This window comes from Ostrea edulis, chromosome 1, assembly GCF_947568905.1.
Source record: "Ostrea edulis chromosome 1, xbOstEdul1.1, whole genome shotgun sequence".
NCBI lineage: Eukaryota > Metazoa > Mollusca > Bivalvia > Ostreida > Ostreidae > Ostrea > Ostrea edulis.
Window position 1 is genome coordinate 74,941,304 of NC_079164.1, and position 27,651 is coordinate 74,968,954.

Consider the following 27,651-nt stretch of genomic DNA (forward strand, 5'->3'; position numbering starts at 1 on the left):
GCGTAGCAAAACGAAAATGGAAACCAGCAGAGGCAATGGAATTTTCAGAAAAGTAGCGATGATAAAGATATGGCTGAATTTCTTGGACGCATGACAGACTTGAAAAATGATCTCTGATTTAATAAACAAATGTTTCTGCAACACTATAAGCAGTATTTTCGTTTTCTGAAAAATGTATCCGAATTTTTTTCTAACGTCAAATCATAACAATTTTGAGCACCGATTCGAATAGGATTAAATACATGCAATATTAGCATTTCGAAGGGGTATTAGGATTCAGTCGATTAGATAAAAGTTATTTAACGGTAGTGAAAGATTTAAGTACAATTGATTAATATATTTATGTAGATTTTGCTTACAAAACCTTCTGACCAAAATTTAGTCGGAACGAGCTCGTTGAAAAATGACGTTTGGATGTAAGAGTATGGGGTATATAAGGAGTGTATATAAGGACGTCAACCGAGGCTCTTACTAGTAGGAATAACACTAAAAGCTACACTACACCAGATTATCCGAGGACCGCAGACCTCTGCCAATGCTCCCCAAACACTATTAGTTATCTGCGATATTCTCTTTCACAGATTGTTCCCAAGGCTTAATCAGCTCTTGGAAAGATTTCAGCTAACCCATCGTGAAATTATTAAGGAAATCGCCTCTGCAGTATGCATGTAATCTTGTTCAGACATAAACAAAGAAGTTCAAATAATATTCATCTTATAAAGTAAACAGATGGGTGACATTTTCAAAATACACCAAGATATGCTGCAGATGGATAATGAAAAAATTAAATGAAGATCACCGACGAAAGTATATATTGAGATTAGTTCTACGTGTATTTTATTCCAGTTCAACATCTTAAGATCGCGATCTATACTCTACTGACAATGGCGGGTAAACTACGAGATCCAACTTAGTAATGGTACATTTTGAAGAGTCTCTGCATAAATTAATTACCATAATGAAAGGCGAAGATAACGAACAGTGATTAATCTCGTACTTCCTATAAGCAATACAAAACAGAGAGTTGGGCAAACACGGGCCTAGGAGGAGTAAGCATCCCCTGTCGACCGGTCACAGCCGCCTTGAGCCCTGTGTGTAACTGATCTAGTTTGTGAAAAATGAATAAGTCTTATAAGTTGTGTATGATAACAGACCATAAAACGCAAAAGTTTTCATTCTTTAAAGGAATACTGAACTATGTTTCTGAAAGACATTATATTCAATACAGTTACGTTTGTAGTCTTTTTGGAGTATGCAACATCAAAAATAATGCAATTTGTCATTTTAAAACATTTCTTTGCAATATATTTTTTTCAATTATCGTATGTATTATTCATATTTATTATTGTAAATTTATATGGCGCTTTATCTAATCAGCACACTTACCCTAAATCGCTTTAACATGTAAAACAAACTGAAATAAAGAACAATAAATACATATACATAAAAAGACATAAAATGATATCAAGCCTAAGTAACATAGAATAGGCAAAGCCATGTAAGGTGTTTTTAAACATAAAAATAACTGTTTACATAAATACCGAATTACAAATTAAACGCAAGGTTTTAAAAAGAACTTAAGAATAAAAAATCCAGCGGGAGGCAGTTCCACAGGGTTGATAAGGACACATCGAATCGTCTTTCACCATACAGTTTAGTACGAACACATGGCTTTAGAAGGGATAAGGAATCGACAGACCGAAGGGTTCGCTGAGGACGGAAGACTTAACTAGTTCCTGAATGTATGCTGGACCTAATCCATATAGAGCCTTGAAAGCATACAACAGGATTTGTTTTTCGTTCGATATGTAATGCTGTGAAGCGATATGAGAATTGGTGTAATATGCTCATGTTTCCATGAACGTATCACTAGCCTAGCAGCAGTGATTTGAAATTTCTGTAACTTCTGCAAGGATTCTGAATTAACACCATAAAGAAGTGCATTTTCATAATCACGACGGGATGTAATCAGTATTCTAACATGTCCTGCTCGCATCCTCCGTCATAAGAGATCTAATTCTACCGATATTACGAAGTTGGAAATAACACGAGTTAGTCAATGCACTTATATGACACTCCATGCTAAGTTCACTGTCAAAAAACATCTTAAGATTTTGACACATGAAAAACTAGTGATGATAGATCAACCAAAAGTCAGTTAATATCCTGAGAATTCAGTAACCTTACGTCTTGGGGGTAACGATGATAAGTTCTGTCTTTTCCTGATTTAGCTTGAGTATGTTGTTTTGCATCCAGTTGTCAATATCAGAAAGACACCGTTCAAGTATGTCTGTAATGCTGTCCCAGCTCTTATTCGAATTTATAATCGGGTATACCTGAGTGTCGTCCGCGTAGCAATAATAACACGTGTTGTGCCTCCGGTAATTTTCTCCAATTCGGTTTAGTGCATATTATCCCTTACTAAATTGCAATTTATTTCGTATGTACCCATACCTACCCAACAACAAATTCATAGAAGCACTTTTTATTTACACGGTTTAAAATGGAGGTCAGAGTAAGGGCTGCATTAACTCTGTGAAGATGACAGTTGCAGAAAAGGTGATGATAACGAACAGAAATCAACCTATAGCTCCTATAAGGAATACAGAATTAAGAGTTGTGCAAACACGGACCCCTGGACATACCAGAGGTGGGATCAGGTGCTACATTTGGTATTAAACATGTCAGACAGCATTTTACCCCATGGTAGGTTGTACATGTAAATTAGATCGTTATATCGACCAAAATGTTTGTGGGAAAATACTGACTTTAAACGATTGTTAGACCGTTCTTGACACACTGATTTTGACCACGGATTACTTCATTTACCTGATCGGGATATAAGGCTCACGGCGGGTGTGACCGGTAGACAGGGGATACTTGCTCATTCTAAGCACCTGATCTAACCTCTGATATGTCCAAGAGCTTGTTCTGCGTATGGACATTTTTTTTCAATCGAGGCAGGCTACAGACAAGTAAGTTGATGTTATATGGGTTTCAAGAAAAGGCAAAGATAACGAACAGTGATCAATCTCATAAGTCCCATAAGGAATACAAAAGAAAGAGTTGGCCAAGCACGGACCCCTGGACATACCAGAGGCGGGGTCGGGTGTCTAGGAGGAGTAAGCATCCCCTGTCTTGATCAGGTAAACGGAGTACTCGTAGTCAAAATCAGTGTGTAAAGAACGGCCTAAGAATTGATATGAAGACGTCATACAGCATTTGTCTTAATGACAGCTTGTACTGGCAAACGAGATCGTTATAAGGACCATAGAATTTGCAAAATGCTGACTTTAAACGAGACTGTTGAGACCCCTGTAATATCAACTTGTTTGTCAGTAGCCTGCCTCGATTTGAAAACTTATCTGCCTCGATTTGAAAACTAATCATACGTACAACAAGCTTTTGCATATCGAATCAGTTGAGATATATAAACACCATATGCAGGTGATAATGGAACATTGCTACATGAATATGGGAAGTTGACGATGGAGAGGGTGAAATAATCTCGTTTGTCATAAAGTTGAGTTGTTATTTTGCCGCTGATATTTATTTTCAATAAAATATCTAAGTACCAAGCAGATGCGGATAACTCAGTGGTGTTCTTTTTCATTCGAGTTCACAGGGATATATCGAATCGACATATAAATGAATATAATTATTGTTGACAGATAAAACGTATGCGATATATCTAATTGTCGAGTTGAAGGTCACAAGAGATTTTTTCTTATGTAGAAGCTTTTGAATAAACTCTGCTTCATAAGAATATAAAACAGATGAGTTAACAAAGGAGCACAATTCGTGCTTATGGGATTCCCAACAGACTGTTTGAAAACTTGATCACCAAAGACTACGAAGATATTGTCAATGAAAAACTCCAGGATATTTTGTTTTTATTTTAACTAAAAAGTACTTGTGCGTGGAATTAGAATGGTGTTTAACAAAGTAATTTTTTGATGACTGATCACTAGATATGGATATTTCGTTTTTCCATTTTTGCTGAAAAAGGAACTGTCTGTGGTTTCAAAAAGTCGTGAGGAGCAGAGATAGGGGTTTGGTAGAATACATACTGGATCCAGCAATGTATCTTTGTAATGGTTTTGTGAAGTTTAGGAATCCAGTATAGGTAACTCATATTTATATACCTCTGGTATATCCAGGGGTCCGTGTTTGTCCAACTCTTTATTTTGTATTGCTTATAGGAGTTATTAGATTGATCACTATTCGTTATCTTCATATTTCATCCATCCATCCGTGACTGGGATATCAAATGTGTCTAAAACTGAAGCATGATTTTGAAGACTTTCAGCTTTTGAAAGGGCAGTTGGAGTATAAGTACGATTACGAAATGTGGAATTAATGCCAAGTTTGTTTATAATACAGTTGTAATAATGAGCCTTACAAACAAAGGCAATGTTGTTTACAATCTTTGTCAGGTGGAAACAAAACATATTCCTCATGTAACCTATCTAATTCTTTGATCACTTCTGGTTTATTAAACACAGAAAGACAGATGGTACGTACTTTTGTTTTATTGTGTCTAATACGGGATTTTGATATTCCTATTATACGCTTAGTCCATTCTGACAAGGTTTCAAGTTCTTTATCATAATTTTCGACAGAATTCGTAATAACGTATTTAACTTTCAACTAAACAGAGAGGACACAGACCCCCTGATTCTATAAGATAATCCCACAGCTGCCTTCTATCGGAAGATAATCCCACAGCTGCCGCCTATCGGAAGATAATCCCACAGCTGCCGCCGCTAGGAAAAGTAGATCCGGAGAAGCTACTGGCACCGCAAGAGTATCTCTGACCAAATGTAAACTAGGCTTTAGTGTTGGAATTGCATTTACTGCCACCCGCTATATTCGAAATTTGCTACATGGTTTGCACCTCCTTAACTATGTTCGAGTCAAATTGAAATGGGTCAGTAATCATGAATATCTAATCAGGCAAAGTGTAGTTCCACGGACGAGTACGAAGAACTCAAATCTATCACGGTAGTTCCAGTAAATTGATAGAACTAGTGCACAAAGATTTTTAACTGATTTATCATAAAATATAACAATAATTCCTCAATTTTTGATACACATATTTACAGGAACAATAAATTAACAAATACTAATTGGACAAGAAATGAAGCATGTTCACAAACACACACACCAAGTGAGACGTAACGTACCACTAAATGATTGATACACATTATAAATCAAAATACAACAGATGTTTGTATCACTGATCCATTGAGGGACGGATTAATAGATACTATATTGTAAAACATATAGCGTTTTATGGACGTATTATAATATACAATATTATGTAATATAATGTGTCAAGGACGGAATAAGGGTTTTAAAAATTAAAACTAAAAATGCAAAACACAAACCTCAACATTGATAGCTTAACCGCAATTCCAGTAATCTACACCGTTGTTCCCTTATGACATAAATCTGTACAATAAAATGACTATCGGTGTAACGCATATGGGTGTTTTCAAGTCAAACTGGTACCGATTAAACTTATACATATCTACATGTACTAACACCACAGACAAACAACTTGGCAGCATAGAAATGATTTCCTGAAAAGGTGAATAAAGTGTCTCTAAGCTATTGACGTCCTATCTTTCCTTCGCTTGCTGGTCCGTGGTCGAACTGTGTGGACAATTTCGGCATTTCTCTTCTCAATTTCCTCCGTTAAACCTCGAACCTGGCAAAAAACAAAGGTACCGATCATTAGTTTGAGTGATTTGAAAAGAGACATTGTTCTATAATTCGAATTCTGATAAATATTTACCCAAATATAAAACGTTGCTCCACCAGCGCTGACCATGCGCACTTGATCCAAAGTAAAATCTCGAATCAAATCACGTGCTCCAAGAGCGACATCTATGGGAATGCTGTCTACCTTAAGTTCTTGAATTTTTCTTTTTATCGATTCTTTTCCCATCTTTCCTAAAGCAATTTGCACGTTTTTCCAATCCTACAAAATTCAGACAGTTTATACTATAGTACAATGCATAAAAGTTAGGGAGGGACATTTTTCATTGCCTTTAATGATTATTAAATTAATGGCTTCCACTGATTAACCAGTTTCAAAGTAAATACATGTAACTGAATCAAGTTTATCAAACTACATTGTCAATGTGCAATGTTGTCTTCAATTTATCATTTTCAATTCAATGAAGATTCAGAAAGAAAGAGACACAATATACATTGTACATTGATTGTTTTACGTCCCGTCGAGAATGACACAATATACACCTTTAACAGAAAACACACAACAGTACGTATTACAATGTAAAAATAATACAGCATTTTAGAAAGCAATTAAAATGGTTTTCTCCGCGCAGTACTTTATATGATACTAGTTATGGTAAAATGACAAATTATTTGTTATCATACAATTGGGTATCTTTTATTTAAATATTCTTAAAAACACATTTGCTAGGTTTTATATTATTGGACAAAATAAACATTGCATGCATGAGTATTAATAGAAGACTTCATGCGATTATCAGTGGGGTTAAAATATATATACATACATACATGCAAATCTTCATCGATCACGATATGTAATATTAAGCAATTAAAAGCATGCAATCGATCTGTAGTTCATTTGATATGCAAATTATATTTGATGGATGACATGCAGCGATGAAAAGAGGTAGGTTCTAATAAGTTTTGCGATAAAAATACGATAAAAGCATTTCATAAGATGTAAGGGAATTTTTCATTGTGATCATGTTTTGAAACCTCACACTTTGGCTATGGAAGTTTGGATCCTTGTAACGCTTCGTGATTTTCTTTAAAATTAGCAAATTGCAGATATCATTACTAGTTCGTAGTTAGATAAATATGATATCATAATCATTTATTAAAGAAAATAAAGTTCCTCAGCATAATTCTTGCATATAAAAGTATTCTTTTTATAAAATACAATGAAAACTTAATACTACAATGTCATGAATTGTTATAAATTCTATAATTCGATCTAATACCAAAACCAAGTCATTCTGTTCCCAAATTAGACCCATCAAAAACAAATTTACCTCTGTTTCCTCTTCCCAGTGACCAAGCAACAACAGTGACGCCATCATCACGTGATGAACAGCAGGTGGTGGATGTTGATAACCTGCACAGAAAAGTAATTTCAATTTAGGTTAACCATAAAGTTTAGTATAGGAATTCAATATGCACATAACACTCAATAAAACGGAACCTAGTTTTATTGTTAACCTTTTGACATAATTTGATCATAAACTCCTTCAATGATATATGTTCTATGTACAATATACAAGAGTGAAATAAAAGTCATTGAGCAACTCAATTTTATGGCTTTCCACATAAATCAAAAGTCACGATATAATTGCATCAACAATAATTGTTCGTCCTTTACCTTTAATTTCTGCAATGGTTTTCTGATCCAAGGCCAAGACAGCATGCATAAGTTTGGCGATATTTCGCAGACGTTCCAACATGGATTTGGCGCGAACAACCTCCTCCACCAGCCTGTTTTCCACGTTCTTAGTTTTAGTAAGCTGTAGGGCAGTCTTTATAGCATCCAAATCCTTCATCTCTGTAGATTCATTCAGTTCTGTGTGGAGGCAATGGAAGCATATGTATAGATTGTTCTAAGTAGATTCATTCAGTTCTGTGTGGAGGCAATGGAAGCATATGTATAGATTGTTCTAAGTAGATTCATTCAGTTCTGTGTGGAGGCAATGGAAGCATATGTATATATTGTTCTAAGTAGATTCATTCAGTTCTGTGTGGAGGTAATGGAAGCATATGTATAGATTGTTCTAAGTAGATTCATTCAGTTCTGTGTGGAGGTAATAGAAGCATATGTGTAGATTGTTCTAAGTACTACTGTAGGTTACATTAAAAAGAAACCTTTCATTCTGATCCTAGGGAAATGTATAGATCAATTGTTCTAAATACTACAGTAACCGTAGGTTCCTCTCATTCTGATACTGGGGAAATGTGTAAATCAATTGTTCTAAATACTACAGTAAATGTAGGTTCCTCTCATTCTGATACTGAAGAAATGCATACAAATATGCTCCTGTCTGAAATTACTAACAAAGTGCAAATGTCAGATGAAAACAGACAATGTAATTTGTGATAAAATTGAATGATCTGTGTCTACCTCTTCGACATCTCATCACATTCAGTTCATTTTCGCCGTACTGAATATCGTCTCTAAGAGAAGCCAGTCCAAGGTTCTTGAGGTCATCTAAGGCCAGCTCCAGGTCCGTCTCGTTTTGTTCCTGTATGGCTTTCTTCATTGCTTCTATATACTCTGTGATTCTCGCTGAAAATGCAATTACAAAAATCTGATGAAACTCCTACATAACTGTGTTAATCATTATCTTACACAAAATGTTTACATCAAATAGGAAAATATTTAAGGTAGAATTTCCTTACGAGAGGTGACTCTTGAATTGATGAATTATTCAAGTTTTTGATAGGCTTATAACGTTTATGAGCGATTCCCATTAAAGTTTTGACTAACACGGATTACAGATTAACATTTTTGAAAAATATATCTTACTTTATGAGTTTCCTTACATAATACCTGTATCTAATGATATCTATATTTAAGTGAATAACCGGTTTGTTGTTTTATCTATATTTAAGTGAATAACCGGTTGTTTTATCTGATATTCGAGGCAATACGTACGATCTCTCTGTACTTGAGGTTCAGGAGGAGGTTTGGGCATTTCTGGTGCTGCTTCGCGGACTGGCTTGGATTTCTTCTTGTGAGATTTCTTGTACTGAACAATGTAATCAAATACGCTCTCGTTTCCTCTGCCGCGATTGCCCATAACTTTGATGCCGTAATTTCCAGTCTGCGGCAACCTTATCTTGTAAGTTACAATATTACCATCCACCGACTCTTCTATCAGTCGTTTGGCCATTTCTGGTCGGATGGTATTGCCGGTTAGACTAAGTGAAAGTTCAACATTTTCTTGGGTCTTCTCGAACGCAATTTCCAGCACTTCCTCGTCTGTATCAATCATTCCACTTTCGTGTGTCAGCGCTCGAAGACCCATGGCATTAAATGCATCCTTACATCCAAGACCTCCTTGAAATCCACGTGGAAATGCATAATTCTCTCCTTTCTGTTCTGAAGAAACTATGTAATTACAAATATTTTTAGATTCTTTATCCCGTTCACCCTTTGCGTACAGCTTCAGAGCGTACTCCCCAGACTTGGGTGTATTTACATTGAATATGACGTCACCATTTTCCACACGATGAATCACGTGATCGGGTATAGGTTCATTTTCACTACCTCCTTTCACTAATTCTCCATGGATTTTCATCTTGCTCCAATCCTTGTCACTGGTGGTTCCAAACCTCACTTCAATCTTCCCATCGTCTTTATTTTTTATTTCTCCCGCGAAATGACTCATTGGCGCTAAACCACATTCCATAGTGGCTCGTCCAGGACCCCAGCCAATGATCGGACATTCCGGAAAAGGTTCAATTGAATCGTCTTCTTTTCCAAAAACCAACTTGTATATGGCAATCCAGTCATAATCATAAGTCTTATCTCTCACCGTCACGTCTTTTCCGACAAGTTCAAAACGAAAAGTGTCCGCAACTGGTGACCGAATTCGAATTGATACTGTTTCGTCATTTGTTCTTTGCAAGAATACATATCGATCGTAGCTGCAAAGAAATCAGACTAAATTAATGACAGTGCTAAATATGGAATATAATCATCTTTATACAAACATGATGCATATCAAAGATATAAGAGAATAGTTGACATACCGAGGGAGGTTTCCATGTGCTGATTTCATTCGTAATAACAGATACTGGAAATCAAGATTTAGAGACCTTTCTCTAGGCAGTTCAAATGTCAGATCTGTTTCACTTTCACACATGACCACACATTTCTTTGGGTTTTTTAATTTTAGATTCATATTGAAATATCTGTCTTTCAAAAATGCATTTTCTGTGAAATCGTCCTCCGTGACTGGATTTTCCAAAAGTTGCCATTCTGGTTTACTTGGCAAATGTGTACTAACCATCTGCTCAGGGTCAGTGAGAAAATAGTTCTCATCACAAGAGTAAAAAAGCTGCCTGCTCTGCATATCATTGTTCGTTTCCCCACCGCCTTTATCCACCACTTCCCACATTTCTTCTTCCGCTCCGCCTTCTGCGCATGTGCCCCAGTATGCGTTAACGAAGCGCCAGTGTCCATTCACCAACACCGCATTCCACTCTCCGTAGTGTTGTTCCTCATCCAGCTTCTCCCCAACTTCATACGTAGAGCCTTTCAGTTTGCCGTGAATGATGATGCATGGTAACTGTGCAAATCTTATAGAGAAACGTGTGCTTTAGGATCTTGCTAATTTCAAATGTCTGTTTCCTAATAAATATTCGATAGAAAAGCAATTGTTGTTGTCTTTGATTTTATTGTTTATACATAAGGTGCTGGATAAATGGCGCACTAGTATTTCTTGATTACACTAGAAGTCTTTAGTAATTTAAAAAACAGCAACAACAAAAGGCGTGTGTATTTTTCTTTCAGTGATGTACATTTTAAATGTATTTTTAGTTAAATATCATTGAAAATAAAGAAAAAAGGAACTGAGGCTTGATGAACGTCGAATATTAAATATAGTCCCAATGAAACAAGTTACCAGTTAGGTGAAAAATGAAAAATAAACACGATGAAGTGTTGATTCCTGTGATCTTACCGACAAAGAAGGCTGATAAGTTGAGCATAGTTGCCCTTTCTGTGTTTAATTCGCCACAGTTGGAACATTGTATGGGATTGTGACGGTTCCTTGTTGGGAATTTTCATGCTATCCACAGACTGACAGGTCACCCATCGATAAATAGCTCGGACTTTAGACAGGTCATCATCCAAACCCTCCGTGATGTACTCCACTAGGTTACTTAGGGGTTGTTTAAGTAACTTGGATGGCGCCTGTGGAGTAATATTAGTAAACACACATAAGAGAAGTATTGCTAGAACATTATCAGTTGTTCCTTTTGTGTTGATTATCAATGTTCTCTAGAAAATACGATCAGGAGGCACTCACTATAGAGTTTTACATATTAAGTGTATCCATTCCCACATAAAGTCTGGGAAAGGAATATTGGAAAACTTTTACATACCTTGACAGCCCGCTCGTCCACTTTCTTGAATTGGTTAATGTCAAAAATTTCATTCTTCTTTGTTGGCGGGGGAACGGGTGGAGGCAGAAGTTTGGCCTTTTCCACATCGTCAGCGAAGCAGTGTAGCTCATCACATTCCTTGAAAGACGGGATCAACTGGTAAGTGGAAAGCAGACGACCCAGTTCGGGTGCAACCTAGACAAAAGAAAAAAGAGATCAATTTCACAGTACAATCACCAGGAATTGATTACATAACTTGTCTACCACGCAAACAATATTTGGACAACCTTCATTACTATCAGTACTGTGAAAAAATCTTCGTCATTTGTAAACGATTTTTTTTTTTTTTTTTAAGAATGACAACGGTGGTATTGTGAACGTATTGTCTCGATTTGAACAATTTAACATTTCTTTGTTTGACATACATAAGCCTGCCAAAGTTTACATAACATTTCTCTTTAAATAGAAAAGTAAAGTAGGGGCATGTTATCTGAAGGTTTTTTTTTTTCTTTGATGATTTTGATTTATGTTCCGTAAATACGGAATGAAGTATTCGAGACAAAGCAGAAACAAATTACTCCGTCCCTTTTATTTTTTGTGCATGATTTATCACGTCTTTCCCTACCTTTGTCGCGTTCTCATTATCGTTTTGGTAGTGTTCTCATTATAGTTTTTGGTAGTCAAAAGACAAGAATGGTAAAAAATAAATAAATGTATGTATTTGCCGCAAATGCATACATGTCTTAGAAGAGAAAATACCCTAACCTTTAGATAAACAACCGATCTGCAAGAAGTATATTGAAAAACGGAGATAATCTGATAACACTGACAATTATTGGGGGAAACATTCACATTTTGTTATGTTTAACAAGTTCTTTATCCTAGAAGACCGGAAAGTGAAACTTCTGCCTTGTCTAAATGATACCAAACCGTCATTTCCTGAGTTTAAAAACTCCGAATTGCTAGTCCTACACCACACCAACAAAAATTATCACCGACAAAACAGAAAGTTACTGCACCAACCTGTTTACATGCGGCTTGTGTTTCGCGTAAAACTCGGGCAGAAATCATTACTACTCCATCCAAAATGTTGTTAACCCGGATTGTATTGCCAAACACCAAAAGTGCTGCTTATCCAATACCAAAGACTTACTTTAACACGGGGGAAATAATGCATATTTACTAAGAACAAAAGCAGACTAGCCATTGCAAAGATTAGGCTAAAGGTAGATTACAGCAAGACCCTACGAAAAGTACAACAAAAGGGGAGATAATCATGAATTATATTTCATATCCAGTATTGCATATAATGGAACATAACAAATGTAGATTAGCACCACTTAAGAGCAACCGAATATGAAAAATTATGATGAATTATACTTTAATAGAAAATTCGTTTTTTTGAAACTCGACATAAGCATGCATTTCGATTTATGACAAGTAGTGGTCAACGCGATTAACGGCAAGCACGAAATCTCCTTTGGATATGTATTTAACCGTTTCAACTTTCAATACGAAAATCCAATTCGATAATCGACGAGGTATTACAAATCTTTCAAATTTTTATTGTTAAATGATCCCGTAACTTATTCTTGTAATGTGTATGTATGTACTCAGGTATAAGTGTGTATATACATGTATTCAAGTACAAATGCTTTAATCGGCTTTGCTGTGTTTCTCTCTGCTTAGACCTGACGTATTAAAGGGAGATTTTGTTTCTGTGGTAAGAAGACAGTTTAAACCCCTCTTACACACACACACACACACACTGCATCACTTTAAGTCTTTATCTAAACCTCACACACTATTTGTGTGTATAAAAACCTCACAAATCCAAAATTAATAGTGTGCAAATTCACAATCAGACAAATATTGTAACTGCATTTGAATATTTCATAGTTCTCATTCGGTAGAGCAGCGATGTACTATGAATATGTAAATACTCATTTATAAGTAATCAAGATTACAATACCGCGTAGAGCAGCGATGTACTATGAATATGTAAATACTCATTTATAAGTAATCAAGATTACAATACCGCGGGGTTCGATCTATGATTTTCGTCATATTTGATCAGGGGAAACTTATTTTAAATTTATCATCTGTCTATTTCAAATCATAATGTCTGGTCAATAATATTCATATTAAACCCATTTACGACAAATCAGAGACACGGGGAGCCCATTGTTCTTACCTTTGGTTTTCCAAACGTCGGTTCCGTGGAAGGGGCCTCAGGATCTTGAGGCTTTTTGGAGGTGCTTACTCCCATTGTCAACAAATATTTCAAACTTTATACCATCGAAACGAGACGTTCAATAAACTTCCTCATACAAAGGCATCCCAGGGTATATTGCAACTCATTGCTGATTGTGTTTAAAATTATTCGTGTAGTTGTTAAAAAAATTTAAAAACGTGAGCCTCAAATAAACACTCTACCTAGGACCTTTAAATCGATTTAAACATTGCATGATTGGACTAGTTAACACTCTCTGTGCCTACTGATAGAACGGTGACAGGAATAGAAGCATCGATAGTCTTTTCCAAAGCGAAATTACTTAAATTGGTTCCCCGTAATATATGCCAGAGACGAGTCTTAGGTCCTTATCAGTTATTGATAAATTAGGAATGGGGGTTGTATTTGTATTTTTTTTTTATATCAAAAGAGGGGCACTTGACGACATACTATGCCTGCGCCTAGTGAGTTGTTTAGTAATTCAAAATGTTGATTTCATCGATTCTTTCAGGAACTGATAGGAAATAAAACTTATTGTAATCCCTATATCCCTCAACAAAAAGGGAGAAATAAGCATATACACAAAAATGAATGATCTACTGTACTTGAATATATTTATGAACATTGTAGGGGTATCAAATGGGTCTTTAGATGTTAACTGTTACAGGGGTTTTAACAGTCTTGCTTAAAGTCGCAAATTCCATTGTTGTTATAATTATCTAAATTGCAAATACAACTTGTCATTATGTCGAATGCAGTCTGACGTGTTTCATACTGACTGTTAGACCGTTCTTGGCACACTAATTTTGACTTCGTTCTTGATCAAAATATAGGGCTCATGGCGGGGCGTGACCGGTCAACATGGATGCTTGCTCCTCCTAGACACCTGATCCCACCTCTGGTGTGTCCAGGAATCCATCATTGTCATACTCTTAATGGGAATTACGGGTTGATCACTGTTTGTTATCTTCACTTTTTCATGCACCAATATCACTATATATCAAGATGTACTTCAGCATTACCCATTTTAAATCACCATACCAAAATGAATAATTACTGCATCAGTGAGTAGTAGTGTAGTGTCAAGTTTAATGTGGGTTCATATAAAACTTGTGTTTGTGCTTAGATCCACCCCCCCCCCGTTTCTTTTTGGCCTGCTTTCGCTTTGGGGAGTATTCCGTTCGAATTCGACCGGAATAAGAAAAATCGAGAGAGATATCTCTTTATTGTAGAGAATATTTATTTTTGTCTCCTTTGGTCGCTTAGAGATATCTACTTCTATCTCTCGTGAAAAATCTTTAAAGTTTAACAGATATCTCTTTCAACTTAAAGAAATATTTCTCTAAATGATAAAGGTTTGGTTTGAACATATTTTATTGCATATATAATATACAACAGGTCTGAACACAAGTTCTTACAACTTACGAGGTTCTCACCTTAGATTAATTGATAACAATTGTCATAAAACACATGTATAGATAAAATAAATACATGTACATTTAGCAAAGGTATCTGCAAGTGAAAGAAATACCTCTTAACTTAATGAGATATCTCGTTCCCTACAAATATATCTCTTTAAAATAAAGATATATCTCATTACCTTAAAAAGATACCTTGTTTTACGAATATATTTTAACTCTGATTGCTGTAGCATACACATTCAATCAACATGCTAAGTATCCACACATACCAGAATTTGATTTCTAGTGTTTAAGACTACTAGTGTCCGTAATTCAAATACAAAACTGTATAACAGGGCATTTTCATTATCAATCTATCTAGCTTTGAAGATGCTAATTTAGATCATTAGAAAATATGTATTTCAAATTACCTTAGTCTTTTTGCCCATAGTCCTGTCTGAGGTATTAACTTGTGCACATGGTTTGGGGATGAAGTTTTCAGACTTTCTGATAAAGTTGACGCTTATCTAAACTTTTTAAAAAGAACTTCCTATAAGTAAACTAAGAGACCATTGGACTATTCATGTTTACAAAAGCGATACGGAAGTCATATCTCGATGCTGTTTGGTTTTGACATGCGGGACAATTTATCACCACGAAAAATTCTCATGTTGGGCAATAAATTGGTGATTTTAAAATGTGTTTACCTTTGCCGCTCAAAACATTTATTCTATTGTATTTTGAAACATAAACGGTCCTTTCTTTCGGTGAAATTTGAATAGATAGCCCAGATATATAGCTTTGATGAAAGGCGAAACATTCTGTATAGTCTTATATGTCAGCAACTTAACTATGTGATATTTGTCTTCAATGATTTTTCTTCAAACTTTAAGAATTTGAAGCAATGTAAATTACTTTTAAATGACTTGGATATATCGACACCCCCCCCCCCCCATTAGCGCATTTTCAAACAGAGAACATGCACTATAATCATAAATCAGTGGATTTTGAAATTGATGTGCGTCCCTCAAGACAGGTATAATTATACATGGTCTTATATTGGCGGTGTACATAAGTTAGCGGAAGGAGGAAATCATGAAAAGCGCTAAAACAAGATTATCCATAAAATCAGCATATTCACAGTGTGTGTCTTTTCTTACTAGGATTATTTCCTAGTCTTTGCAGAAATCAAACATTTTTATCCACTAATATTAATGGTTACTATACAAATCACTAAAGTAAGCTGAATACCCGGTGTTTATTAAAATATCTTATCCACGGTGCAGTTACATATTAGAAGCAGACACAAAACCCCAAATAGAAGTAATCCCGTAGGGATCCGGGTTAGAATAGCTCAGTACCCCTTGCTTGTCGTAAGAAGCGACTAAATGGGGGCGGTTCTTTGGATGAGACCGCAGAAACCGAGACACCGTGCCACAGCAAATGTGGCACGATAAAGATCCCTCCCTGCTCAAAGGCCATAAGCGCCGAGCATAGGCCTAAATTTTGCGGCCCTTCACCGGCAGTGGTGACATCTTTATATGAATGAAACATTCTTGAGCAGGACGTTAAACAATATACAACCAAATACAACCATTTAGAAACATAGCAAAATTTCGCTACCACTTAGTATTATAGAGTGGTGCTTTGCAGAAAGAAACAAAACTGTGTTGCTCACAGTGATGTTCTATTCAAAAGCATTATCAGATTGTATTTGGAAAAGTAAGATGCCATTTCATTTAATAAAAATCGCTTTGAATAAGAATATTTATTAATTATTACATCACATGAGATATCGCTATTTACAATTGAAGTACCTTCTTGTTTAAAAAGTATCCCGATCTTAGGACGAGATACACGCTTACTCTGAGAAATAGTTTTCGTTTCAAGAGAAATCTCTTTTATCTAACCAGTTACACATTTTATAGAGATAAAATTTTCACTTTTAAAAACTATTAAAATTGCACTCTCTTTATTACACTAAATGGTGGGGAGACGAACAGACAAATATTCCACTGAAGGAAGACGAATTTATTCAAAGATCATAAATAAAAAAAAAAAAATACTTTCATTGAAAAAAAAGTCAGAATCTTATACTTCAACCCTTTGATATTTCCGAACAAAATTATTTCACATGGAGGTGTCATTACAAGTATGAATCAATATTTTAATAATTTACGCACAGGTGTCCCTAAACATTGAAAGAATAGATTTTTTGTGCTTGGCGAATCGACTGGTGTTCATGAGATCACAGGACCTAAACTGTCGCTTTCTTACTCTTAAACTGATTATGCAATTCCATTCTGTATTCGAAAAAAAAATATATCTTATTCGAAATTCCGATCTCTCTTTTTAATGAAATATATACGAAACCTCAATTATGATGTCTTATTTTCTTCAAAAGATTTTTCATGAGATAATACATATTTTCGTTTTACGTGTAGAAATATATTTTATCATATCTCTTCTCTTCATTGTTGTAATCATCTCATTTTTGTCTACTTTGGACTCTTGAGTTAGAAATGAAATATTCTGTTCTATATATGTTATGCAGCTCATGAATTAGAAAACTAACTAGAGCTTCATTTTCGACTTTGGAATACAAATCGTCAGAATGAAATATTACTGCTCGCAGATCAATGATTTAACTTCAAGGAAAGTTTTTTAGTCACACTATCACCATTGTGAGACCAACATTACCGTACATTGCTAAGACGTTATATTGTATTTTGAACATGCATGCTTATATTGTTTGTTTGTTTGGGTTTTGTTTTGTTTTTTACCATTTTTTGGGTATGCTCTTTCTAAATTAATGATTTTGAAAATTTAGAATTTTCTCAGAGCTCTTGAATATATGCACTGAGCTGCGGTTAAAATGGGAAATTCTACCCCCAGAAACACGATTCGTTGTCTGGAATTCAGCACAGCCTCGTCTTAGACTGTGAATATTTCCCCCCGGCTGAAACTTCCCTATTCCACGGGATTTTTGTCAATCTCGCTAACATTCTGTATGCATATATTTTCGACTGTAACACGGCCTCTCAAACATTATTTACTTCTCACCCTGTCGTTAAAAGATATATTATTTCTGTCAACCTAAAATACACATTTCCACTTAAACACAGATAAGATATTTATAGGGTTCATTAAAATGTCAAAAACAATTAAATTAAAAAATACAAATCGAAGTTTATTGCGTCATTAAAGATAACAAATGCCAGTCGATCGATTCAAGCCATCCAATCAATGCCTGGTGTTCCCACTTAACGATCGTTTTACAACCGTACACATTTTATCTAGTCCAACGAAACCCCAGATAAAGAAGTCTGACCTTAAATCATTTAATGTTTAACCAATCAAAACAAAGATCTATACAGCTTACCTATACTAACATAGCATGCTAGAAACTGAAAGTAGTTCTAAAATTAGACTTGTATATATAGTTTGTTATGTTCCAGTGATCTGTAAGCAGAATTCTAGTGCCGTGGAACTGCAATATCTGATTCAGAAAGATTAAAACATGCATTTCATGTTAGACTGTATTACTAAACTACCAAAAATATCTGAAAGGCAAGGACTTTTAAATCATCACATTTTCACACCCCCCCCCCCCGTCCCATTAATCTACCTAAAACATAGGGATATACTCCATCGTTTGATATCCTATTATGGCACTACCCTACCCCTGGGGCCCCTGAATTGAACAAACTTGAATAAACACTACCGGAAGATGCTTCCGTATTAATATGAATGATAATGATCCAACTGTTCTTGAGAAGAATTTTAAATATTTTCCCTATCTAAAACTTTGATCTCCTATTGTGGCCCCATCCTTCCCCCTGGGACCACAATTTGAACAACCTTGAATCGGCAATGGCCTTACCTGAGGATGCTTACATATTGATAGGAGTAACCATCGTCCTGTTATTCTTAAGAACATTTTTAAAGATTTTTCATATATACGAGGATTGCTCAATATGTAATGTGTATTGTACGATATCTCAAAAGCATTTGACTCAAATAGTGAAATGAACATTACATCCCTTCAAAGTATTCTCCGCATTAACATTTATCAATCTCATAACTCCTATAAGCAATACAAAATAGAGAGTTAGGCAAACACAGACCCCTGGAAATTCTATAGGTGGGATCAGGTACCTAGAAGGAGTAAGCATCTGCTGTCGACCGGTTACACCCGCCGTGAGCCCTATATTTTGATAAGGTAAACGGAGTTATCCGTATTCAAAATCAGTGTGCCAAGAACGACCTAAAATCGGCATGGAACACCTCAGACAGCATTTGACCCAATGATAGGTTGTATTGACGAACTAGATTATCATGACATCCATAGAATTTGCGGAATGCTGACTTTAAACGAGAGTATTGAAACCCCTGCACCATCAACTTGTTTGTCACCGATCATACGCAGAACATGCTCTAGCATATCGAATCAGTTTAGAACTATAAACACCATATGCAGGTTATAATGGAATATTGCTACATAAATATGGAGAGCTGACAATGGAGAACCTGAAATCATCCCGTTTATCATAAAGTTGAGTTATTAGTTTGTCGTTAATATCTACTTTTAATAAAATGTCTAAGTATGAAGCAGAAGATGACGACTCCTTAGTGTCTTTCGAATGATCAGTGACAAACAAGTTGATGGTGCAGGTGATATCGAATCGATATATGAATGAAAGTTATTGTTAATAGATAAAACGTCGTCGATATACATGTATCTAAATGTCGCATCGAAGGCCACAGCAAGAGGTTTTTTTTTTTTCTTCTCATGTAGAACTTATTGAATAAATTCTGCTTCATATAAAAGACAATTTAACATACATTTGCTGACATACTCTACAGAAATTGTTTTTAACGATTTCCTAAATCGTTCTTACGATTTTCTTCAGATCGTTTTCCCGAGTTTTAAAATCGTTCTTAAAGACCCAATTTTAAGTTAACACCCCCAAATTGTAAGCTACCTGTCAATCAAACATTTAACAATAGATCTCAGGTGGAGTAACATCTGCAGACACTGTGGTCTGGAGCTACCCCAGAGAGGTGTTTTGATAACAATAACAGCCAGTATCTACAGCCATTCTTTAGATCTTGAGGAAGCCCAGTATACCTGAGTTTTGATAGCATTGACCTGTCCACAACTGCTATTTTCTTGTAATTCAATTGTTTTCAAAAAGACCCCTGAACAATGCAATTTCAATATAATTGTATTTTTTCCCCTCTATGTACATGTATTATCAGAAATCAAACAATAATTTCTAAAACTTGTAACTTATTGAAGTAATTTATGTCATCAGTTTATGATACCTCTATATTTATAACAGAAATTATTCATTGAGTCAATGACTGAGAGAGAAAGAGGGGGTGGTTGTAGAATGTGTCAGCTACCCTTAGGAATACAACCATTATTCAAACAATATGACAACAGAAACTCTGCAGATGTCCCCGAGACAGGTCCTGTGTATATCATAACTATAAAAAGGCATGGACAGGTAGATTTCTACCATGTTCTGTCTCTGTGTATTTCTTTGAGTGCCATGGAATATAGCAATTAACACCTTGGTAGACCATGGCCACTCCAGGTAAATAACATCTGTTTAGATTAGGCCCCGCCTACATTTTCACTGATGTAGCAGGGGACAGTTTCGCACTATAGGCCCGGTCAACTTTTCCAAAAAATGGAAATACCCCATATTTGAAGTGATATTACAAGTGTAAAAATGTATACAATAATTTTAGGATGCATGTCAAATGTAGCTGAGTGCTTCATAAAAATGTTGATATACAACATGTAGGTGTCACCATGATTCCTAGCATATAGATGGGTGCAAATACGAAACTAAGGCACGTGGTCAGTTGCTGAAGAAATTCCGGTGAAAACATGCAGGGTCTAGCAAAAGGTCTGTAGCTGTGAGGGAAGGTGGATGGCCCCGTATGTGAGGTAGATTTTTGAGAAGGGCAGATAGGGTTCTTGATTGTGCACAGTGTCTAAATCCCCATGTTTGGTACTGTGATGGTGTGGGGGTGGTGCGGATTAGCCCAAATGAGGGAAAATCAAAGCAAAAAAGGGGAACCTGCTCAGAGCATGTTTTGTGCACCAGCACCAGTATTTATAGATTACATGTAATTTAGGGTCATAATTTATTAACTACACTAATATGAAATACAAGTATTGACATAAAAGGAAAATATGACTTTTCATTAGTTTGTCATAATCTGACTTTGGTGTATACCCCCTATCCACATGTTTCAAAACCAAAGAAACTGTCCCTTGCCACCTGACCGTACGGTCATGAGATGGGTCTTTAAGATTTGTCAAATCGTTCTTGTGATATTTTTTAACGTTTTAACAGTCTAAATGAATTGTTTTAACGATTTTAAAAATTCAAACAAAAATAGTACATCGTTTTTACGACATTCAAAATAAAAAATGTTGTAGCCTAAAGATTTTCTAAACACTTTTAACGATTTGATTTTTTTCTATTCAAATGGCAAGAACAGCCTGTCGTACAAAATCACAAGGTTCGTTCTTTTCAATTTCGTGGCAAAGATTTTTATATATCAATTCAAAATTTTAAAAAAATCATCAATTTCATTATTTAAGGAATAAAGTGCGTGGTTTGTATTTTGGGGATAGAAGAGTTGAAGCATGAGGAAAATTTGCATAATCGGAAAGGATCTCTCGTGTTTCCGCTTCGATTATATCCCAGCATTCAATCAAACTATAGGCATTTATATTTTCTAAAACTTCTTTCTTTAACAGACTATAAGTTTCTATATCAAGTTAAAAGGCTTCTTGCGTGCCAATGTATGTGTGTTTTTAAATCGAAATATAAAGTACAATGAAACAGCATGGGTTTACTATTGATGAAACATCAGTTAACTATATAAATGTTACGGAAGGCAACACCAACACAGACAGTACCTTATTTTCTCTAGGCTTTTCTCCATTTTGTTTTTGGCCTCCTGCATCGTGTTCCTGTAAATATCGTGAAATTGATTTTTTTTAAAAATACGTACTTGTACAACCAATTTAGCGTTGCTTGAAGTAAGCAATCTGTATAAAGAAATAAAAGTAAAAAATTATAATGTGCAAGAGCAATCATTAAGAATTGATTGACGCAATGCTCACTTCTGTTCATTTCTATACATATATGTTACATCATCTTCCCAAGTCAAGGAATAAATAAATGTACATGTAAATAAGGAGCGGAACTGATCCGAAACCTTTCCCTTGGGAAGATGCTGATCATATGAAAGATGAAGGCAACGAACAGTGATATTTACAGATTTCGATTATTTCACTAAGGATCCTTCATTGGGATCAATAACAGTATTTGACTTTTTAAAACAAGAGGCCCATGTGCCACGTCGCTCACCTGAGTCACCTTGGCCCATATTTAAAGATTTTTCCTATATATTCGCATGTAAAACTTTGGTCTCTATTGTGGCCCCAAGCTATCCCCGGGGGAATTTGTTTTATATAAACTTGAATCTGCACTATGTCAGGAAGCCTTCATGTAAATGTAGACTTCTTTGGCTCAGTGATTCTTGAGAAGATTTTTAAAAATTTGCTCTATATATTTTGTATGTACAACTTTGAATCCTTATTGTGGCCCCACCCTACCCCTGGGGGACATGGTTTTCACAAACTTGAATCTGCACTATGTCAGAAATCTTTCATGTAAATATACACTTTTCTGGCCCAGCGGTTCTTGAGAAGAAGATTTTAAAGATTTTTCCTATATATTTGTATGTAAAACTTTTATCCCCTTTTGTGAACCCATCCTATCCCAGGGGGCCATAATTTCAACAAAATAGAATCTGCATTATGTCAGAAAGCTTTCATGTAAATTTCAACTCTTCTGGCTCAGTGGTTCTTGAGAAGATATTTAAATGACCCCACCCTATTTTTACACGTTTGTGATTATCTCCCCTTTGATGGGGGCATGGCCCTTGATTTGACAAAAGTTGAAAGCCCTTCACCCAGGAATGCTTTTTGCCAAGTTTGGTTGAAATTGGCCCAGCGGTTTTGGAGAAGAAGTCGAAAATGTAAAGTTTACAGACGTACAGACAACAGAGTCACTTGAGCTTTCTGCTCATGTGAGCTAAGAAATAAGTTTAAAATGATTCAATCAATGAGACTGTAGTTGCCATTTTTTTTACTCCTAACAATTAGACATTCCTTGGGCACGAAAAAGTGAAGTATATGTTTTTAAGAGATGTCTCCTTAAGTTTGAAAAGTACCTTGAACACATCTTTCTTCTCCTTCAAGAGATATCTTTCAAGGAAGTATTTATCGTGTCACACCTGCTGTGACACGGGACCTCGGTTTTTGCGGTCTCATCCAAAGGACCGCCCAATTTAGTTGCCTCTTACGACAAGCAAGGGAGTACTGAGGACCTATTCCAACCCGGGTCCTCACGGGAATATATTTAATAAGAATGATATTGGAGACCATACCTTACCCTGCTGAATACATCGACAACTTCACACAAAATTGACAATATCGCACATTTTACCATTTATTCCTTATTTGACTGATTTTCTCCACAATTTTGCTCTATCAATTAGATCGAATGATTTTTGATTATCTCTAAAATAACAATTGTATTTATAATTGACCCCTTTTCACTGTAAATGTAGTTTATCAAAGTTAGTAAATATAAACACGTACAGGATAAACTGTCCTTTGATCAGATTCAAAACCAAATTGCGCATCCCCAAATTGTTAATTCTATCTCATTGCAGAAGCCTAGTGTCAATAGCTACCCATACAGTTAAATTGTTTGTGTCAATACACCCACCCCTTTAAAACAACCTTTAGACTGCATCTGGGAAAACAATATGAACGGAACATTTATAGTATGTACGGGATTAATAAACATCTTCTTCCAATTTATCAAAGAGCGAACAAATAGGCATTTTTATTCAAATAACTTTTCAATACATGTAGGGTTTAGAATTTTGAAATTAAATTGCATGTGAATACGTCAAAGTAGTCACGAAAATATCTTTGTTGCGAAATCAAAAGATCGTAATTCACAGTTCTGTTGTAATACAACACTTTCGATTTTACAGACACGTGAATTCCAAATTCACGACAAGTTCTGCAAACCAAAACCTACATAATAATCCCAAACTTCCGCCCTCGAACTTTTTATAATCTTACCAATCTCCATGCCGCGGAGGAGCCGTTAAAATGATTGGGCATGGGAAGACTCTTCCTTATTGTCTCTGTTAACTTACATTTGATCTATATTTAACTTTTCTTGGTCGATGATCAATCTTGGAACCAGTGCGCCGAAGATTGTATTCTTATTAAACCCAAAACAAACACGAACGTCTGTGTTGAGTATTGGGTGCCAACATTTAGAGAAATCATTGTCAGTTTGTGAACTTTATTGTACCTGATCATTTCTAGACTGTAGAATATTTTATTGATGCTAGAATCATTTTTCCACCCAGGGGATAAAATTCACGGTCAATGTCTCTTGGTCCTGAAAACCTTTGAGAAAATTCAAAATCCTTATTTGAATTCAAATGCAAAACCTAATTAGTCAGAAAGAGCATACCTGAAAATGGTTTATACTTTATGTGTAAACTAAAAAAAAAACCCTCAAGGTTTTCCCCTAAAAAGTTGTATTATATTAAAATTGGAATTTTTTCACCATGTCATTGATCAATGACGCCTCAAAGCGTAAAGACAAAATCCCACATGGCTGCCCCATTCGGTAATGTTGGTCTCACACTGATGGTCATACGAGAAAATGCTTTCCTTTATCTTATCAATTTGTGTGTTTTAATAGTCACTTTTTAAATTTTGGCAAGGGGAAAAAAAAAAAAAAAAAAAAAAAACAATCCAAAAATTCAAATCGATATATTTATAGGAAACATTTACGGAAAGGAAATGAACTACAAGTAAATTGTTGTTATGAAATCAATTCGAGAAATTTAAATACCGTGTGTTTTCTTTTTTATGGTCTGCCATTTTCATGGGTAAATCGGGTAGCTGGGGTACACATACATATCAAGTATGGTGCATTTACAGTGACCCTGGATTAACTATTTTAATTACTCTTTTAAGTAAACGAATCAGGCAAACACGTGCTCATAAAATAATTGAAGTCATAATATTTGAAAGACCATTTTAAAGGGGAATGAAAAGTAAATTCTATAACTGCACGGAGTATTCTTAAGCCGCCTTCAACAATAATGGGTCTTTTCAAAATATGTATACCATTTTATGATTATGGTTTTGCAACATTTAATCTTGTAATATATATGTACCTTTACATTATTAAATTCCTATTGCATTCTATACTTGAGAGAGAGAGAGAGAGAGAGAGAGAGAGAGAGAGAGAGAGAGAGAGTACCGTACCTTCACACTAATTTTTGAAGATTCACAACCCATCCCAATCATTACTTTTCAAAGCAAAGAAATATGTTCGAACAAAACATTAAGTCCTTTTTGAATGTTTATCAGCCATTCAAACGATATGACGACTTTCCATCAAAACAGAAAGCTTCTCTCTTCTTAAATGTCTTTTTACATGAAAAATGTTTTTAAATGGACGGATTCGAGCGAGTTCCAATGTATGCACTGGTTTCTATTTTGTTAATAGTTAATCTTCCGTTGAAAAGAAAAACTTTTAACCCTTTTACCTAAATACTCAACAAGATACTGACTAATTCATTGTATTAAGTCACTAAGCCACTTACATTTATTATATAGCACAAAGAAAGACAATGTTTAGACCGGCAGGATATTTTGTTTCCATCGACCTGCTAATCAATAAGTAAGAGTCATTAAGAGTTTCGTATCGGCACTAGGGGTAGATTTTATCTTACGTAATAATAAAACACAGCATGGACACTTTCATTGGAAGATTGTCAATTCATGCATTGTAACCAAATTCACTCACTACTACGTATCAGCTGGGCAGACAGTGGTGAAAACGATATACCCGATTTAAAGTATCCTGCTTCCGCAATTAATGAACCCGTAATCTAATTATGAAACATCTAATCCTGTCAACCTACATCTGATAACACTCACAAGCAGTAAATCAGTATGGATTGATTGTATATTGGTTAACGTCCCTCTCGAGAATTTTTCACATATATCATTTTTCAGTCCGTGCACACAATACACGAGTTATCATATCAACCAGTTTATCCGACTAATACGATACGTAAAAAGCCTGGGCGCTTAATCAAAGAACAATGGCATCCATTCATAGCTACTATTTAATGTTCTGATGATAGACATGCTTGCGATTGTCATTATAATGGGTGGGGGTGGGGGTAAAAACAAAAGGATGCTTTCCCGTCGATGATGTAGAAATTGTCCCATACATATCTCAAAATACAGGACATTCACACTCCATCATTTGTTTTTTATAATTGGTTTTTGTTATCAAGTTGAAAAGTCAGTGTTTATATCCAGAAATAATAGCATTGATTCGGCATAGGTTTATTATTGGAAACTAATAACATTGATATAGCATAGGTTTATTACTGGAAAATGATTTGATACAGCATATATTTATTACTGGAAAATAATAACATTGATACAGCATATATTTATAATTGGAAAATAATATTTTTACGGCGTAAGTTTCTTATTGGAAAATAATACCATTGATATAGCATATATTTATAATTGGAAAATAATAACATTGACACAGCATAGATTTATTACTGAGAATAATAACATTGATACAGCATAGATTTATTACTGAAAATAATAACATTGACACAACATAAGTTTATTAATGGAAAAAAAAAACAAAAAACAATTAACCCGTTAGTAAACGTCGTGTTCAAAGCCATATGACCAAATTTCAATGGACATTTCAACTGTTCAAGTCAAATTTCGACAATCTTTTCATGTTCTATCTTACATTTCAGGTGTACTGTCAGAATGTAAATAAAAGGAAAAATTTAATGCTATTTAACGTTCTTAATGAGTCCAGATTCCTGAAGAAATCATACCATGTATTTATTTTCTTTGCTACCACAACTTCACCATGGTTGGGAAAATCCATTTCATTTTTCGTTTGACAGACCTAACCGTCGGTCTGCAGCACAAAATCTGTATAAACTGCAATCACGTGGTTTCTGCCTCAGACTTGGAGCCAATCAGGATTCTTCCAATGTCGCATTCCTTACAAATATCTCAATAGGAAGAGGAGTGTGGGAATATTCAGTTAAAGGAAAACAATCTCGTCTTAAGGTGTGTCAGATTGAACTGACTGGTTTCAAATGATAGACAATTTAAAGTTATTGTACATTCAGACAATATTCGGACGACTAGCTTGGAAAACAAAACCTTCCGACATATGAATTCTTCCGTCTGCTCAGTCCATTGTCATGAAAAATCAAATTCTGTCATTTCATTACAAAAGGGCTGTACTTAAGATTTTTTATTTAGAGAAATGACACATTTTGTTTTGTTTTTGTAATATTTTTTTACAATCAGATCAATTTAACACTATTAAGTACATGTCCTTTTCAATATCGACCAAAAACTTTTTTTTCGGCCCGTTGACCACATATAATGAGTTCATTAAACAGCAACATACAACATTCAGCAGCATGTAGACAAGGGTGCCAGTTTCAAATTTCAACAGTCTGAAGTTGTAGTTTTAAAATATTCTATAGTTACGTGTACTTAATGGTTCGCTTTGCATACCCATTGAAATCCATCAAGGGCACATGATACAACCCCCAAAAATTGTAAAACTATTTGTAAATGTTTTAATATTGTTAAAAACCCAAATTTACCACACAATTTTCCTATGAAAAGACTTTCATTTTTGTATCATTCATATTTTCTTCCAAATTCAA

At 35.2% G+C, this 27,651-nt stretch overlaps 1 protein-coding gene across 6 annotated transcripts; it reads right to left on the reverse strand.

The window, feature by feature from the left end:
• Nucleotides 1–5,037: 5,037 nt before the first annotated feature.
• On the reverse strand, nt 5,038–25,497 carry LOC125681356 (hillarin-like). 6 transcript variants are annotated; one of them, XM_048921409.2, is made up of 12 exons: nt 25,181–25,497; nt 21,725–21,778; nt 11,146–11,340; nt 10,722–10,954; nt 9,790–10,338; nt 8,690–9,684; nt 8,156–8,320; nt 7,403–7,600; nt 7,056–7,138; nt 6,765–6,809; nt 5,801–5,986; nt 5,038–5,713 (listed from the first exon to the last, which is right to left on the reverse strand). In XM_048921409.2, the coding sequence occupies exons 1-12, from the start codon at nt 25,220–25,222 to the stop codon at nt 5,609–5,611; spliced, it is 2,850 nt and encodes a 949-aa protein (XP_048777366.2). In that variant the 5' UTR covers nt 25,223–25,497; the 3' UTR covers nt 5,038–5,608. The 6 variants fall into 6 exon arrangements, with proteins under 6 accessions (XP_048777366.2, XP_048777381.2, XP_048777395.2 ...); XM_048921424.2 differs by lacking the exon at nt 6,765–6,809; XM_048921438.2 differs by lacking the exons at nt 21,725–21,778; nt 25,181–25,497 and adding an exon at nt 15,210–15,310.
• Nucleotides 25,498–27,651: the final 2,154 nt, after the last annotated feature.

Excerpts from the sequence above, each read along its gene's own strand:
- LOC125681356 (XM_048921409.2), bottom strand. The coding sequence starts at position 25,222 with ATGATTGGGATGGGTTGTGAATCTTCAAAAATTAGTGTGAAG. Across the intron at positions 10,339-10,721 it reads CTTATCAGCCTTCTTTGTCG|ATTTGCACAGTTACCATGCA; the intron begins GTAAGATCACAG and ends TTTCTCTATAAG. Across the intron at positions 6,810-7,055 it reads ACTGGGAAGAGGAAACAGAG|AAAATCACGAAGCGTTACAA; the intron begins GTAAATTTGTTT and ends CTAATTTTAAAG.